Source organism: Lonchura striata, chromosome 1, assembly GCF_050655825.1.
Source record: "Lonchura striata isolate lonStrDom1 chromosome 1, ASM5065582v1, whole genome shotgun sequence".
NCBI classification, from domain to species: Eukaryota; Metazoa; Chordata; class Aves; order Passeriformes; family Estrildidae; genus Lonchura; species Lonchura striata.
Window position 1 is genome coordinate 43,741,787 of NC_140703.1, and position 15,560 is coordinate 43,757,346.

General features: G+C 33.4%; 1 protein-coding gene across 1 annotated transcript; it reads right to left on the bottom strand.

Moving 5' to 3' along the window:
* Positions 1–2,278: 2,278 nt before the first annotated feature.
* ANGPTL5 (angiopoietin like 5) lies at positions 2,279–13,884 on the bottom strand. The gene is made up of 8 exons (XM_021529401.3): positions 13,673–13,884; positions 11,812–11,959; positions 10,752–10,855; positions 10,282–10,375; positions 9,411–9,511; positions 5,023–5,143; positions 3,841–4,026; positions 2,279–2,746 (listed from the first exon to the last, which is right to left on the bottom strand). Exons 1-8 carry the CDS (start codon positions 13,772–13,774, stop codon positions 2,427–2,429), a joined length of 1,176 nt encoding a protein of 391 aa, XP_021385076.3. The 5' UTR covers positions 13,775–13,884; the 3' UTR covers positions 2,279–2,426.
* Positions 13,885–15,560: the final 1,676 nt, after the last annotated feature.

The following is a 15,560-nucleotide window of genomic DNA, read 5'->3' on the forward strand; positions in this document are numbered from 1 at the left end:
TCTTTAATTATCTTTTCAGGTCCATCTCCTTTAAGATTTGTTGCTGCCAGCTAATTTAGCCAATGCTGACAAAGGAGAGATTAAACCTCATAATTAAATGTGGTAATTTTTGCCAGCACAAGTCTGCAATCTTCATTTACTACCTTCAATTTTAAGCAGTAATTCTACTTAAGCCGAAAGCAGCCTCAGGGTGTCAGTAGAATATAGCTATATACTTCCAAAGTACCCACTTAGACTCCTGCTCACAGGCTCAGATCTGGTTATCAGAACAGAGGCCACACCATCAAAGTTTCATTAAAGCCATTATATTTCCATGAAATTTACCCACTGACAGACTTGCAGCCAGAGTTAATACCCTTTCTAAGCTCCAGTGCTTGTTAATCTTAGTGCAGAAGCTTTCATTTAAGCATCTACCTTTAAGGCTGGTGTGAGGGCAGGCTGAAGAAGGTGTACTAGACAATCTCTTCACCTTTAATTTCAAAGACTCCAGTGTCTGACAAAAACAAACCCCCACTGTGCTCAGAGAATTCAGTCTCCCCCAAGAGCAGGACCTATACCCTTTCTTACCATGCCTCTACTGAGACAAATTTAACAAAGTAAAAATCCATTTAAATTTAGATGAAATGTGCCACTTTAAGCTTACTTAATATGCTGTTTAGTCTAGTTAACAGCAGCCCTAGCAAAACTACCCCAGCTAAAGAAAAAAAAATGCAAATTTCCACACTAAAAAAAAAAGAAATTAAGACTCCTCAGACCTTAAAACAGACAGGGGAAAGTAACCCAGGAATTCTTTCTGTACTTTCTAACAAAAACTGAGTACAAGTGTAACTAGCTGTAAATATAATATAAAATCAGCAAAATAAATATGCATTAACCTATTGTAAAATTCTATGCATATAAAAATTAGTAAAAGTAATAAAAAAGGATCGACAGTTCTCAGAGGTACGCATGTCCATTAAAGGGCAATGAGTCCCAACATGTGTCCACAATGCTGTACATACCCATTCCCTGCAAATCTTTATTAGAATTGTAGAATTTAATTTTTCATCCACATTTCACTACAAGGCCTGTGGTGTTTTTCCTCAAGCTACATCCTACCGTGCATCTCCTGTTAGCCTCCCCATAAGGACACTCTTCAATTTCTCTCTAACAGAGAGGAAACCTCCTGCTTTTAGCAAATTTACTTCCAACTGTTAAAGGCCAGTCAAATAGACAAGAAAGGAAGAATCTTTTCTCCCCCTTAACCTTGTAACATACCCAATGAAAAGCTTCCTTTCTTCCTATGGCTACATAAATCTTTGTGAATAAGTCCTAAATTGTGGTGGTTCTGATTTGATGATGGTCTTTGCTCAGTGTATTTATGCTTGGTTAAAATGAAAAACAGCAAAGAGGAAATTAATGGAATTTTAAACTATTTTCATTCCACATGATATTACAGAGCTGGTCTGCTGAAACTGAAGCAAAGATGAGAAATACCATGCCTAGCTGCTACAGATGTGATGCTGGGTTCAAGAAACACTGTACTGACAATATTCACATTTTTATTGATCTTTTTCTATTTTTACTGACAGAAATTAAAAAAATTCACAATCCTTAGTTTTAAAACTTAGTTTTAAGTTGGTTTTATTTATTTCCACATGATCATTCATGAAGTGACAGCCATTAAGAATGAAAAACATAAGATCAGGCCCATATATCCAAAAATTAAAACGGCACAGGTTATATGAAAAGCTATACATTTTCTTTGAAAAAAAGTTTGAATTTTTAGTCAATTGTGAAATAGGCAATGGTAGAGTCAAAACTGGATTATGAAATACACTGACTATGAAAATTAAATACAAAATTGGTCATAGTTCTTGAATGTCACTATCAACATTACTTGTATAAAAATCAGGCCATTATGGTATACAAAACCTTATTTATACATTGAAACAATTGTTATCTTGCTTGATAAGGAATATAGAAATAAAAGCTGATGCTGGAAATTTAACTTAAGATGTAGTAGTTTTCCAAAATTTTACAATGAAAATGGCAGGTACATGTTTTTTTTTAAATAAATTTGCTAAAACTTCTTGCCAATTTAGATATGTAGAGAGCATAGAAAGAGCACATTCAAAAGTCAGCATTACACTTCTTTTTATATTTTTTTCTGCTGGTTCTGAAATTTTTCAAGAAGCAGTTGAATAAAAGCTGACAAACACTCAGCTTAATCCTTTTCCTGAAAACCCAGTTCTTAGGATCTTCTTCCTCAAGCTGGAGCACTATAAATGCTGACATTTCATAATAAAATTTAGTAACTGTATTATAGAAATGTCTAATAAAGTTTTAAGACTGAACTGTCCAAGTCAAGATGAAAGTTACTTATGATTGCAGTGATACATTATTTCACATAATTGCAAAGAGAGATATATTTCTATTTTCATATGTTAATGGAAATACGGATAATTGGTTCTCCGAATTTTCATTGAAACGGATTTAATTTTGACTGGTTTTTTGTTCATTGTCCATGTATCCCAGTGAATGCCAGTTGCAAGGAATCTACCTGTGTAGCGATGAACACCATTAAGATTGGCAAGGCCACACTTGTTGAACCACCATCCGGTGTTATCACTGAAGTTACTACAGCTCTTTACTGGCTGTCCTTTAATAGTGCACATTGGCCTGCATCCATCATTATCAGCATCAAAAGTGCTGAAAGGCATGGAATTTTGGTTATCTTCTCTTCTATATCCTCTAAATGCATCACCTAAGTACAAGAGATAAAACAGAACAATAAGAATGTTATTTACAGAGAAATGTTTCTTACTTGATGCACACTGTGCAAACTTTTCCTCTGTATTTATTAGAAAAGTAGAATTCTTTAAAAGTGCTTCAAGAGCACCAGCTAATGAGCTGCAAAAGCTGAAGATGCAGGAAAGAAAATAATTAAATCCTTAGAAATATGTAAGAAGTTGAAATTCAATGAAATGTCTGTATTTTTGTTGCTTTTAGCAATGCATGCTGGCTATGAAGGTAAAGGCTTCTGTTCTCAAAGACAGACGAAGAAAGGAGAAAAGTAAACAAAAAGGGTTGAAACTTCAGATTTTCCAGTAACATGCCCAAAGCCCCAGAGTGAGTCATGACACAAGATGGAATTGTTAAAACACAAAAAGGTCAGTTATTATTGTCTCTGTTGTCTTACTAAAGAACTTACTGAAGAAATAGTATTTTTCACAAATACAGAGCAGAGCACCAACACCTTTAGAAAGTAACTATTTAATTGATAGTAAAGACCATTCTTGCATAACATGGAAAAAAGCAGTAAGACATGATGCAATGCTTAATGCAAGTCTTTGCACATTGAGTATATTTATTGTATTAAGGGAGGTCTGGAATTAATTTGTATTTATGCATTACCCAGCAACTATTATACACTGTAGGCCAGCTTTGTTCCACTCAGTTGCTTCCTCTATCTTTTGTACATGACTATCTGGGCACTTCGGAATTATCCAAAGCATTCATCAAGAAGACTACCAATAACATCTGTTATGAAATAATGGGCATCTAAATAATTGTACATTAGGTAAATAAACACTAACACCCACAAAATCCCTTATTTATTTTTTATATAACCCATTCCATTTTTTTTATTACAGGCATAACTGTAACAATATATATAATTAATTTAATTAATGATGCATCTAATTAAAAAAATATCTGCATAAATGTTCATTATATACCAGAGAAAAACATATTAGAAATAAAATTTTTGAAGATAATTATTATTATTTTGGATTAATTTTTTTCATATTAAGAAAAGGAACAACTACCTTTAAACACTTCAAAGAAGGAAGTTCTTACCAGCATTTCCTGAATAATGCCCCAAATGGATCTTAAAATAACATGCTTCATCCTCTATCCAAAATCCATCATATGATGCATAGGCATGCTTGTCATTTTCTGATTCCAAATCCACATAAAGACTGAAATGAGTGGCCTTTTGATTTACGATGTCAAAAATCTTCCTCAGTCCAAGCCAAAATTCTCCTTGAAGAGAAATATAATATGTAGTCTAGAAATGGAAACTGTAAAAGAAAAAGTGATTGTTCCTGTTTTTTAACTTTCCTTCCTGAACCAAATGTAATTACAGTTGCATGATATGCTTATATTCCTTTGAAAGACTAATGAAGGAACAGAGTAATCTTCCTATTTCCTTAGGAAATCCCTAAGAAAACCCATGTGCGCATCATCCTTTTTTATTCTGTGATATATTTTATAAAATTGTCCAGATGATAGATTTCAAATATTCATCTGTAATATATCTTAGAAGACCACAAAAACTGGACGTGCTAAAGATCCACTTACATGAACAGAACTCAGTAGCACTCCTAAGGGCAATACTGAGAAATTATAAATGTTAGCACTCTATGAAATGCAAAAAACATGCAAACCCTATTCTCAAAACTTAAGTCCTGTTGTCAAGATTTGCTGCCTCCATAAATCACACTTGCAGCCTCACATGAGCTGCACTTCTTTGTACAGAAAAGCTGTGTGCTTCCATTGCAATTTCAGATAAACATCTGAAAAAGCAAATGGGTTTAGATTTATGGGATTATAGGTGGCAATAAAAAATTAATATCTCAGTTGTGTTTGTATAAGCTACTAAAACATTTCCATTGTTAATAACTTTGCATCCCTATGGTGAAATATTATTGATTTCACTCTGCTCTAAGGAAATATTTTGCAAAAGTGATTCAAACCAACAAAGGCGCTTTTTCTTTAAATCTGAAAAGAGAGGAAATACAATCTATTATTTCAAGCAGAAAATATAATATTTTAAACACTCTTGCAAGACTGCAATAGCTAAAGACTCTAGTGGGGCAATAGTCATTATTGAGAAGATCACACAACAGATGTGATGAGAAAATCCTTAAGTAAAAATAAGATTTTTAAGAAACAAGAACTTCATTCTGCTAAAACTACCATTCAATTTAGTGGAACGTAGCTCACATAAAAGCATTTTAGAGTATTTAAAATTAATACCAGTAAGGTCACCAAATCCATCCAGATATTCAGACCATGTTCTCTGAAACGGAACAATTCCATCAGTTCTTTTCTGAACCACAGTCCATCCACCTCCTCGAAAATCCATGTCACATAAAACCTAAAATAGATATAGATATGATTAAGCATTCTTGAAGCAGCTTTTATGAAAAACACAATCTAATTAAATAAAGGTGGACTATTCAGAGTTTTGCTAAGTGACATAATTTTCAAATATCTTTTAAAAAATCTCTAAGGAAAAAAAATTAAGCTGCAGTACTTTCTTATATGTTTTTGTTGAACTGTTTGATTTGGATATTTCTTCAACCAGTAGAAACTGCTGTAAGAGTCTGCTCATAACAGATACAATAAATACGCTTTGATAAATGTCACTGTAACATTTATAGCATGAAAGAGAAGCAACTTGCAATGTCATGTCAACTTGCAACATATCATCCATACAGGTAGCAACACTGAAAAACTTTTATTTCAGCAAAGCAAAATAGACACAACTGCTTATATGTTCTCTGTCACCACCATGCCTTCTTCCAGAGAATACTGTGTTTATGGTGCCTGGGAAATTTAGAGCCTTTAATAAGGGTGAGGAAATGGAAAACAGTGATAGCAATAACCCAGCATATAACAATAATTTGCAGCAGCAAAAACCTCTACATAAGAAGTGGCCCCAATCCAGGGAAGTCCCAATGTGAACATATAACTGCCTGAAACCACTGAATGCATAAGATCAACTCTCAAATTTATGAGTCTTTATGAGTCTTTGCTAAAATTTGTGCCCAGCAGTATGTCAAATGGCAGTGGTCCACCTGCCATCTGCTCTGCTTTGGAATATCACATTGTGTGGCATGTTTTCTCCTCAGCCCATCTAACTTAAGATTTGTAATTGTCTTTCCTAAGTATATCCACAGTGCCAAATCTTGATCAGTTCAAACTGGGATTGTAAAGTCTGGGAATCTAATTTAGAAAGATCATATTGCAGAGTTATACACTGTACTACATAACATATTCAATGTAGTTCTAAGGGATAGTATCCATAATTAGTGTTTGAAAATGGACTCATTTTTGTCTCCAAAGGTGACTAACATGAGGAGAATTAACCTGGAAAATGCTTATGGATAGTGAGCCAGTAAGCTTCTTGTGGTAACATAAGTAAGTTCAGAATGTAATGTTGGCTATGGTAACACTAATCCAATGCACAAGTGATGGAGTAAAGTAAGAAATTGTTTTGACATTATAGGAAATGTACAAAATTAAACATGTTTCAGAGAGATATTTGCAGTCTTAGCCAGCTGATTAAAGTGGAAACTAGATGTAAGTCAGTTTAACCCTCAAAAAAAAATTGTGGCAGACTGAGCATTATATGTTGCACTTCCATGGCCTGTAGCAGCCATATTTTTCAGGAAACCAGACTTGCTCCTTAGCAGGAAAACACCAACATCGTAGTCAGAGCCTCTGTGATTTAACAATGTCTTCTCAATGAATGACAAGAAAGCAACAGAGCTGCAATTTGATCTAATACAGCCTGAGGGATCCTGGACCATCAAGTAAGATACTTCAGGCAATTCTTGCAAAACAAACACTAAATTAATCATACTAAGAGTATTGTGCATGAAAAAAAATTGTGACCTTTATTCCCTGGAGAATCACATGCTTATTTCAGTTACCCAAGGAGGACAGGACTGGAATAAAAAGAAATACAGGAGATTCCAAAATTAATATTTAGAGGAAAATACCTAAACCTCATCAAAAATAATCCTATTGCCTCATTCACTGTCTTGAGAAGACAATTGCATGCTTGGCTACTCCTCTGACTATGACTCAGAAATACTATGAAGAGGAGCCCACTTGGTCACAACATCAACCTTCAGTCCAACATAAATCAGTGTGAGTGTTGATAATTCACAGAAGGAACAGATATGATTCTACATGAAAGGTCATCAGCCAGTTAGATAAAGCCCCAATACATACACAAGCTAAATAAAAATATTAGATAGATACAGAAAAATACAGTTATAGCTGTGTAGTTTTCTTAATGCTTTATGAAAATGTTGCAATTGTAAAGCTTTATAATAGTTAATCTGCTTTACTGTTTGCTCTATCTGATATCATGAAAGGTATGAAGGGCATGATTGTACCAGGTACGACCTAAATTAAATGAGGAGGACACTTCTACTGGATATTTCTTCCCTTTCCACCCGCAGTGTGTATGAGAGGTATATTCTAAGGAACTGTTTAGATTGTCTGATCCACCTGAGAAATATCATTGATCTAAATTTATTGACTGAAAAATGTATCAGAAATTGGTCATGGTTCATCTTTCCAAAAGTAAAATTGATTTTAATCACTTCATGAATAAATGCTCAGGAGAAAGCCTATTTGAGAGTAACTTTCAGTGATGATAGAAACCTGCCACTATCACTAAAGCTAGGTATTCTTATTGCTCCTGGAATCTGGAGTTCAATTAGCCCAAGTTAAGCATCAAAATCTATACTTACTTTTGGAAACATGATGTATCAAACATGAAAAATAAGAATAGGATCACATTTTCTAAATAGTTTTTATTTCATTGATCTCTTTATGCATATTATTCTAAACATATTTTCATTTAGGTTCCATTGCATAAAAAATCATCTTATTGCTGCAAAGGTCCTCATTGAAACAAATTGTTTCATGTTCGGTTTGTTTCCTGTTTTCTAGTTTCTTACTATGATTTTCTGCCTCTGTAGTTTTTCTTATTTTGCTGGTCTGCAGGACATTTAGAACTCAGCTATTAGCCTCCAAAAGATGCTTTATAATTTCTTGTTTATATACTAATGTCTTGATATTTTTGTCTATCATTTCTCTTGTACTCCTTTTATGCTTCAGCACATGAAAGAATTCACATTAAATAGTTTTCCATAAAATAACATTCTTTATGGAACACATATTTTAGAAATTTTTTCTCTGAGAGCTTTTTGGCACTGTCTTTCAAGTTCTGTGCAACATTTACCAGACAAGTAATGAGACACTCATGATTGCTAACATTCTTCTCAATATTTATTGTTACCTTGTTCTTTTAATCAAATTGCTATGATTTTTCTTTTGTATTTCTGGAATCACCTTAAATCCAGAAGAAATTCTGAAATAGATGCATTTTTTCCTATGGTAGCATTTCTTCATACTAAAAATATGGTTGTTCTGTGAACACTGCAATGTCTTTGCTTTTCTTTTACGTGGAAGGGACTTAATGATGAATTACAGATAAGTTTCCTGAGCTCACTGAATTTTATGGAGAGAATGACAGGGTTTTATATCAAAGGTTGTAGAATCAAGTTCATTTTTTTCTTTTGGGATGCCAGCATAATTCTGAAACCTTTTCTTAACCAGTTTAAGCTCCTTTTTCTAGCATTTTGAAGGGCTCCACTTGGCCAGAAATAAAGAGATTCATCCTTCCTTTGTTACACATAAAGGAACACTATAAAGTTAGATATTAAACTTTGCTAGTTATTATTTGGCTGAAATTCCTTGTTTTTTCTTCAAAAAATAATGACTTCAACCTGTATGGCAAAGTTGAAGGTTTGAAAATGCCATATCTACATTTCCACTATGCATAAGGCCTTCTCTAAATAGATCAACATGAAATAGAAATAAAAACATTAAAAAATATTCCTTGCGTTTGCAAGGATCTTAATATTCTGAGTCTGAGGAAATTAACTCAAATTTCCCTTCTTCTATATGAGCACTATTAATTGGAGCAATTACATAAAGCATAGGCAGTGATAAGAAGCATGTTTGCTGCAGTTTATTTTAGGGATATATATCCTTGTTTTAGGAATATAAATCCTGCAAACTGGATAGGAAAACCACAATTTTAGATGCCTCTGTGCCTCAAGACTGGATTATAATGATACTCAGACAAGGTTTCTACTCCTCAAACCAAGGCACATCTGCACCTACACCTGGATGAATCTGCATCAGCAGAGTCCCATCACAAGACAAGGCAATATTACACAGCAGAATCACTCAAAATCTAAAAGTCCCATCTTAAAAGACAAATGGATCAGTCACTCGCTCTTCAGTTTTCCATCTCTAAAAGAGAAAAGAACAGCTTATCTCCATATCCAAGAGGTGCTGGAAAACACCTTGGGTTTTCTTCTGGTATTTTTCACTGCATATGAAAACAATGACAATGGGTTCTTATGACAGAGATTAAATTTCTTTGTAGAAAATACAAAACTTGTCAAAATTATAGTAAAAGCACTCATGTGCATATGATTCAATACATTTTTTATTCATCTGTTGAGGATGAATGGAAAACATTTTAAGTCTATTAAAAATATACAAAATGTATATTCTCAATCAAATTATGACTATAATAATAAATGCATTACCTCAAAAGGATAATTTGATCCTTCTGGATGGATAATGTACAGACCACTTGGAGTTTTTGAAACTGAACCAACAGTATCTTTAATATGAGTGCAGTCCAAACCTACAGAAAAAAGGTACTCAAGGAAGTTCATGAGCAAAATATTTTTTAAAAAAACAGATTAATATAGGAAAATTACTTTTTTGGTGGCATGAATTATTTAAAATATAATTTTCTTCTCATGAAAACATTAAAATCATGCTTTGTCATGAATTTATCTTGCGAATTAAAATTCTCTAAACACCATCCTACTTCTAAGTTATTACAAATAACACTGTATTGATGCAGTTCTTTCTAATCTTAATAGATATGATACATACCTACATGAAATTAAAGATTATGTATCTGAGTAAATTTACAGATTTTTTTCATTTTATTTATAACACCTGTACTGTGAAAAAGACATATTATCTGAGAAAATAAGTCTTTTTTCTACAGATATTTATACTTGTAAAGGCCTTTCCATCTTAAAGTACATATGAAAAATATTCCATTTGAAGAAGGATACTGCAGATGCAGAGCACACCATATTTCATTGCAAAAGAATGTACTATTTAACAGCCTCAGATCACTTACTAGCTAAAAATCATACTTGGTGTTTTACATAAAAATCAGCATGCTAAATGGGATGCCCAGAGTTCTCAATTGCAAATGATTTAAAGCAGTATTTATGATAACACTTTTAAACAGTTTATTAAGTTTGTAGAGTTTATATGTCACTAACACAGGATAAGTGTCAATGTACAATTGCTTACCTTTGCTTTAATTAGCTCCTTTGCAAGATACAAAGATGAAAAGGGAAGGTGTCAAGACTACATCTGAAAAATACTTACCATGAGATTGAACTGCTTTATAAGGAAGTGGATCCAGATGTTTTCTCAGAATTACGGTGTTCAAAAGAAGAAGTTTGTTCATAAGTTCATTTACCTGCAAATTCAAATAAAAGATCTTTAATTAGTTTGCAATGAGAAATTTTACATTTTAAAGATTTTTCTGACTCCTAGTAAACATAATGTGAAGTTAAGTTTTGTGATGTGTAGTAATTTGTACCAATGTGAAGGAATGGTCCTCCACTTTCCCTACTGCAATGTATGACACTAAGGTGTGAAATGGGGTGCTTACCACTCCTCACAGAAATGGAAGCCACACTCTACCACAGCTACAAGGACTGGTGATAAGACACTCTAATTCTGGTGAATTAATGACAATTCAATGGTTTAATGACCCCTATTTTTCCTCAGAAAGATAACACCTGCTGTAAAAAATAACAAATACAAATCTTTATAATAAAGGAAAAAAGTACCTGATTAGAAAGGTAATCTAGCGAAGACTGTTGATCATCCATCATGTCTCTTACCAGTTTTTTTGTACTTCTGGCATATTCAGCAAGTGAGTTCTGCAAATTTCCTTCAAAAGAAATATGTTCATCCACTTTGTTTTCATAAATCCAGAAATATTCTTGACTAAATAACAGCATATTTATTTATGACATCTAAGTGAATACTGAAGGTGTTTTACCTTACAGCACCTAAAAGTGAAATGAAAGTAATACAGAGACCACAGATTAAAGCCAAAGGTGCTAAAAACTTCATACTTTCTGATTGCAGTACAGATATCTTAAGAAGTGATGGTTCTTCTCATGTTTTGGAGAAGAAATTAATCTTATCCTTGGGTAAACTGGACAACTCATTAATGGATATCACAGAAATATAAATGCATATGATAAAGGGCAGATCTATATAAGGTTTCTTGTCACCTTACATTTGCTCATTCATGGTACTACTCCTGGTTTTTGCTCTGATGCTAAAAATCTTAATGATCATCATAATGGCATATAATTAATAATATATATTTTTAAATCATATGTGAAAACCAAGAATTTGCACAATTATTTTCAGAGGCTGATTGTATAATTTGCTGTAAGTTTATCAAGCTAGTGCATAGAGAATGTCCTTTGTAAGCCTCCATAAAAGTAAGTACACATTTACTCCCATGTAACTAACTAATTAATTAAATCCCACTCACACCCCCACATCCAGCTATGACGTTTAATGAGGAACAGACATCCTCCTCTTCCTCTCTGCTTGAGAGAGATGCTGACATTCAGAGGGCAACAGCTGTAGGTGGGTTGTGTGGCTGCTTGGATCTGCCTGTCTTCACCAATGTCTCACACCAGCTGCATCCCTAAAAAAGGGTACCCCAGATTTTCTGGACAACACACAGTTTTGGCAGCAGGGTCACAAGGCTGTCACATGTGCTTAAGATTAAAAACAAAATTGCACAGCATAGCATAGCAGAGGAGAGGATTGCATAGCATAGCACTGCACAGCTCATCACTAAAAGTATTCTTCATGAATACATACTGCACATGTAATGTTTGTCCCCTCGTAAAATTTTAGCTTGAGCATCACATGGTACAAGGCATTGTTCTTTTTGTTTTGAAATATCTGCAGATTTATTTTTCTCTTCTGCCTGGAGTGGTTCCTCCACAGGTCCAACATTCCTTGTGTCCTGTTGTACCAAATAATGGAGGGGGAGATAAATTGAATATAAAGCACGAATAAGATAGCTCAGTCTGTCAAAATGGAGTATACTGCTTCACAGAACTTCCTTCAAAACATGTTTTTTAAAAGCTTTATCAAGCAATAATTGACAGAGCTGAGACCAAAACTGATTAGATGTTCTCTGCTTAGCCATACCTCTCAAAAAAAAAAAAAAAAAAGTAGTGTCAGAGGTAAAGAATAACCTGAATAAATTAAAAAACCACCACCACCATTTTGGTGAGGTATTCTATTTGTAAGCACTGTAAGTGGGAGGCAAGAACTTGCAAATTCTGCATTTTAGGAATTACCACACCCAATGGACAACTCAAATGCTAATGAACTTATTTTCACTGGAAATGAGCAGGCTTTTGGATTTACCTCATATTAGCAAAGTACTTTTACTCTTGAAAATCCTTAAGTTCATTATTTAGACATTGATCAAGGAAGTAATTGCATAACTTTTTAACTTATGCACACAAGCAATCACGAGAAGATTTGCAGACCAATTCAGCAGTAAAAAAATATTTCAATGTTCTTATAGGGGAAATAATAAAGGGACAGTATGCATAGGCACACAATTATCTGAAACAATAACAATATAGCATTAGTAAAAGTAGTTCCACCTATTCCTGTTATTTTAAAATTTTATTTTCATATTTAATAATTTTTCTTCCATGGTGCCATATGACATAAAATATGGGAATGCCTCTGAATCATCACTTAAAGAAATTACTAAAAGTAATTCCCAAAATATGTGTAATTGTCAAAAGACTAAGCAACATATTTTCATGAGTCTTTGTTTGATGATATCATCATCTCAGCAAATAATTTGTAGTATGTTCATACATTGTGTTTCCAAATGTAAACAGGATGCTTTAGAAATGTCAAGATTTTAATGAAAAACAAAAGTTATTTAGACTTGAATACATCTTCATCAGTTGTTCTTTTCTGCTCCAGTTTTCTTTCTGCAATTGGTACTACACCAGCCAGCACTGAACAAGGATTTTTCCCCTGATTTTTGTTCTTAAAAAGTGAAAGTAAAAATTACAGAAAACTGTTATACAAAGAAATTTTACAATAAAAGGTTTATAAATTACTAGTATAATTGCATTTTGTGCCAGGAGAATGACAGAGAAGTAAAAGAATAAGTTTCTTTAATTTTGAAATAAGCACAAAATAAAGAAGGAAAAATTATGCAAGAGTTATAAAAAGATCTCTAGAAACTTATAAATAGAACACTTGAAAGTATGGCTTGTTTCAGGGCTATCACAGCTACTCACCAGATGTTCAATTAAACACTGTTAAGCAAATATTTTTAATCAATATTTATCTTTAACAAAAGCCAACATGAAATAAGCAATTAAATCTGTTCTCAGCAATTCAAGCAAAAACTAACTCTGCCAAAACCAATAGTTACTCTGCATTTAAAGTCATGCATATGAGATTAAAAATATGACATAACCACTGAGCTGTCATACAGGACTCAAAAATGTTCTAATATACTGAATTCCTGCAATTTCAATGTACTTTCTTTTCTCTATCTGAAAATACCTGATTCTTCTGTATTTCCATATCAGTCTTGAATAAGGCAATCCATATTTTTAAAACATCTGCCACTTTTCTGAGAAATCATTCAGTTACATTCATTATCTTATCTGAACAAAGTAATAGAAAATCTTACCTTAGGTGAACAAGGTTCGCCATTATTTATCACAGTCTCTCCTAAACTGAACAAAAAAATATTAAGACAAATAAATGAAGTTACCCTAAAGTGGTGGTTCATCTTTTACTTGAAGAAATGCAAATGTTTTGATGGGTTTCAAATTTCTGTGGAAAGAATTGTACACTATGAAGGCCTGATCTAACTATTTGGGAATGTCTACAGCACAAAGGGCAGCCAACACATCACTCCTTTACTGCCTGGATTTAATAAACCACATTTCAATTGCACAGTAGATTTTATATATTACTACTTGAATCCTGAAGGAAAATTACAGCTTATCACCTCTACATGACACATCAAACATATATTTTCATTGTCATAAACTCTGACAGATTTTCTTATATGCTATTCTTGAGCATTTTTGTATATTTGGCATGAGTGTTCTGGGTTGCTTGAAAGAAAAACTGGTATCACTTGATGTTTTCAGATTTTTACCAAGTTTTTTTATCATTAAAATGAAAGAGTCTGTACTGCTGTGGTGATAGTGCACTAGAACAGGATGTGGAGGCAGTTTTGGAATATGTCATCAAAGTAATTTCAAAATAGAGAACTGAATAAACATTATTTTAAATTAATACTTCGTATTGCATAGAAAATCTTTTACCAGGAGAATAACAGCAGTATGTTGGTTTCACCGGTAGCCCACCCATTGTAACACAGGTACTGAGTCTGTCATTCAGCACAATGATTTTTATCTCTGAAAAAAGTCAAAGTACAAGAGAATGGCATGAAAAAGAAGAAAATTAAATGTAGTCCACAGAAGCTTAATTAAAACTATGGGGCACTTACAGATTTCATTCAATTCCACTACTTTTGTATCTTAAAACTGGATCTGACAGTCTAAGAGGAAAAAAAAGTTCACAAAGGTCAAACATACTTAGAGAATTTAGACACATTAGAGAATTTAAATTGTTTGTGATCTGGCTGAATAAATGAAACCTCAGCTTCCAATGTACCACTGGGAAATACACTGTCTAAAGGATCTTTAAAATACAGTGTTAACCTGCATGTTACACTGGAAGAAAATGTTCCAAATTTGGCTTGATAATGTGATTAATCTCCACCTCTATCTAAAGCTGGAATACACTGGAAATAGTTTTTGCTACTAAGACTAGTTGGGAGCAACCAATATTTGTTGGGAGTGGGAATTAATACACTTTTTAATCCAATGTTTTCTTTGAAAATTAATACCTTAATGGCACTAAGAACCTGTAACTAAGAGGAGTATATTGAAATGCCTGTGAAATTCTGAACAACTTTGGCTCTTCTGTATTTCCCAAAATTATTTTTTTTTCTAAAGTACCACATGGTACATAATAGTTTTCCAATATGAGAATTACTAGGGTTTAATTAGTGCATCACTTGATGCTCTCTCCAGAAGATGCAGGTTGTGATCATTAGTTCAGTCTAAGGAAAAATGTGAAAAGATTTCCATGGCTCTCTATATATCACATTAAGGGCAAACTAACAGATTTCTTCCTCTTTCTATGTACATCAATAGGCAGAGTGACAAATTTCAGGCAGGGATAGTTAAAATAGTCAGAACATTATCTTCTCCCATGCAGTTGCCTACACAGCTTGAAGAAAAACTATGGAGCATCAGCAGATTAATCCTCCACTGGAATAAGAAGGAAAGAAAAATGCATTTCTGCAGCAGCACAGCTATGCTCCAGCCTTCAAATAAGACTTGTAATAAATTCAGAATACATCCCACAAAGTTTTAAAAGCTGATCTTATCCTTCACTGGAATATCAGTGTCCAGCCCAAAGTAAAATTTATGAAACTTCTTTCAAACCAGCTGTCAGAGCAGGACCTTCCATTCTGTAACTACTTAAGATCAGGTTTC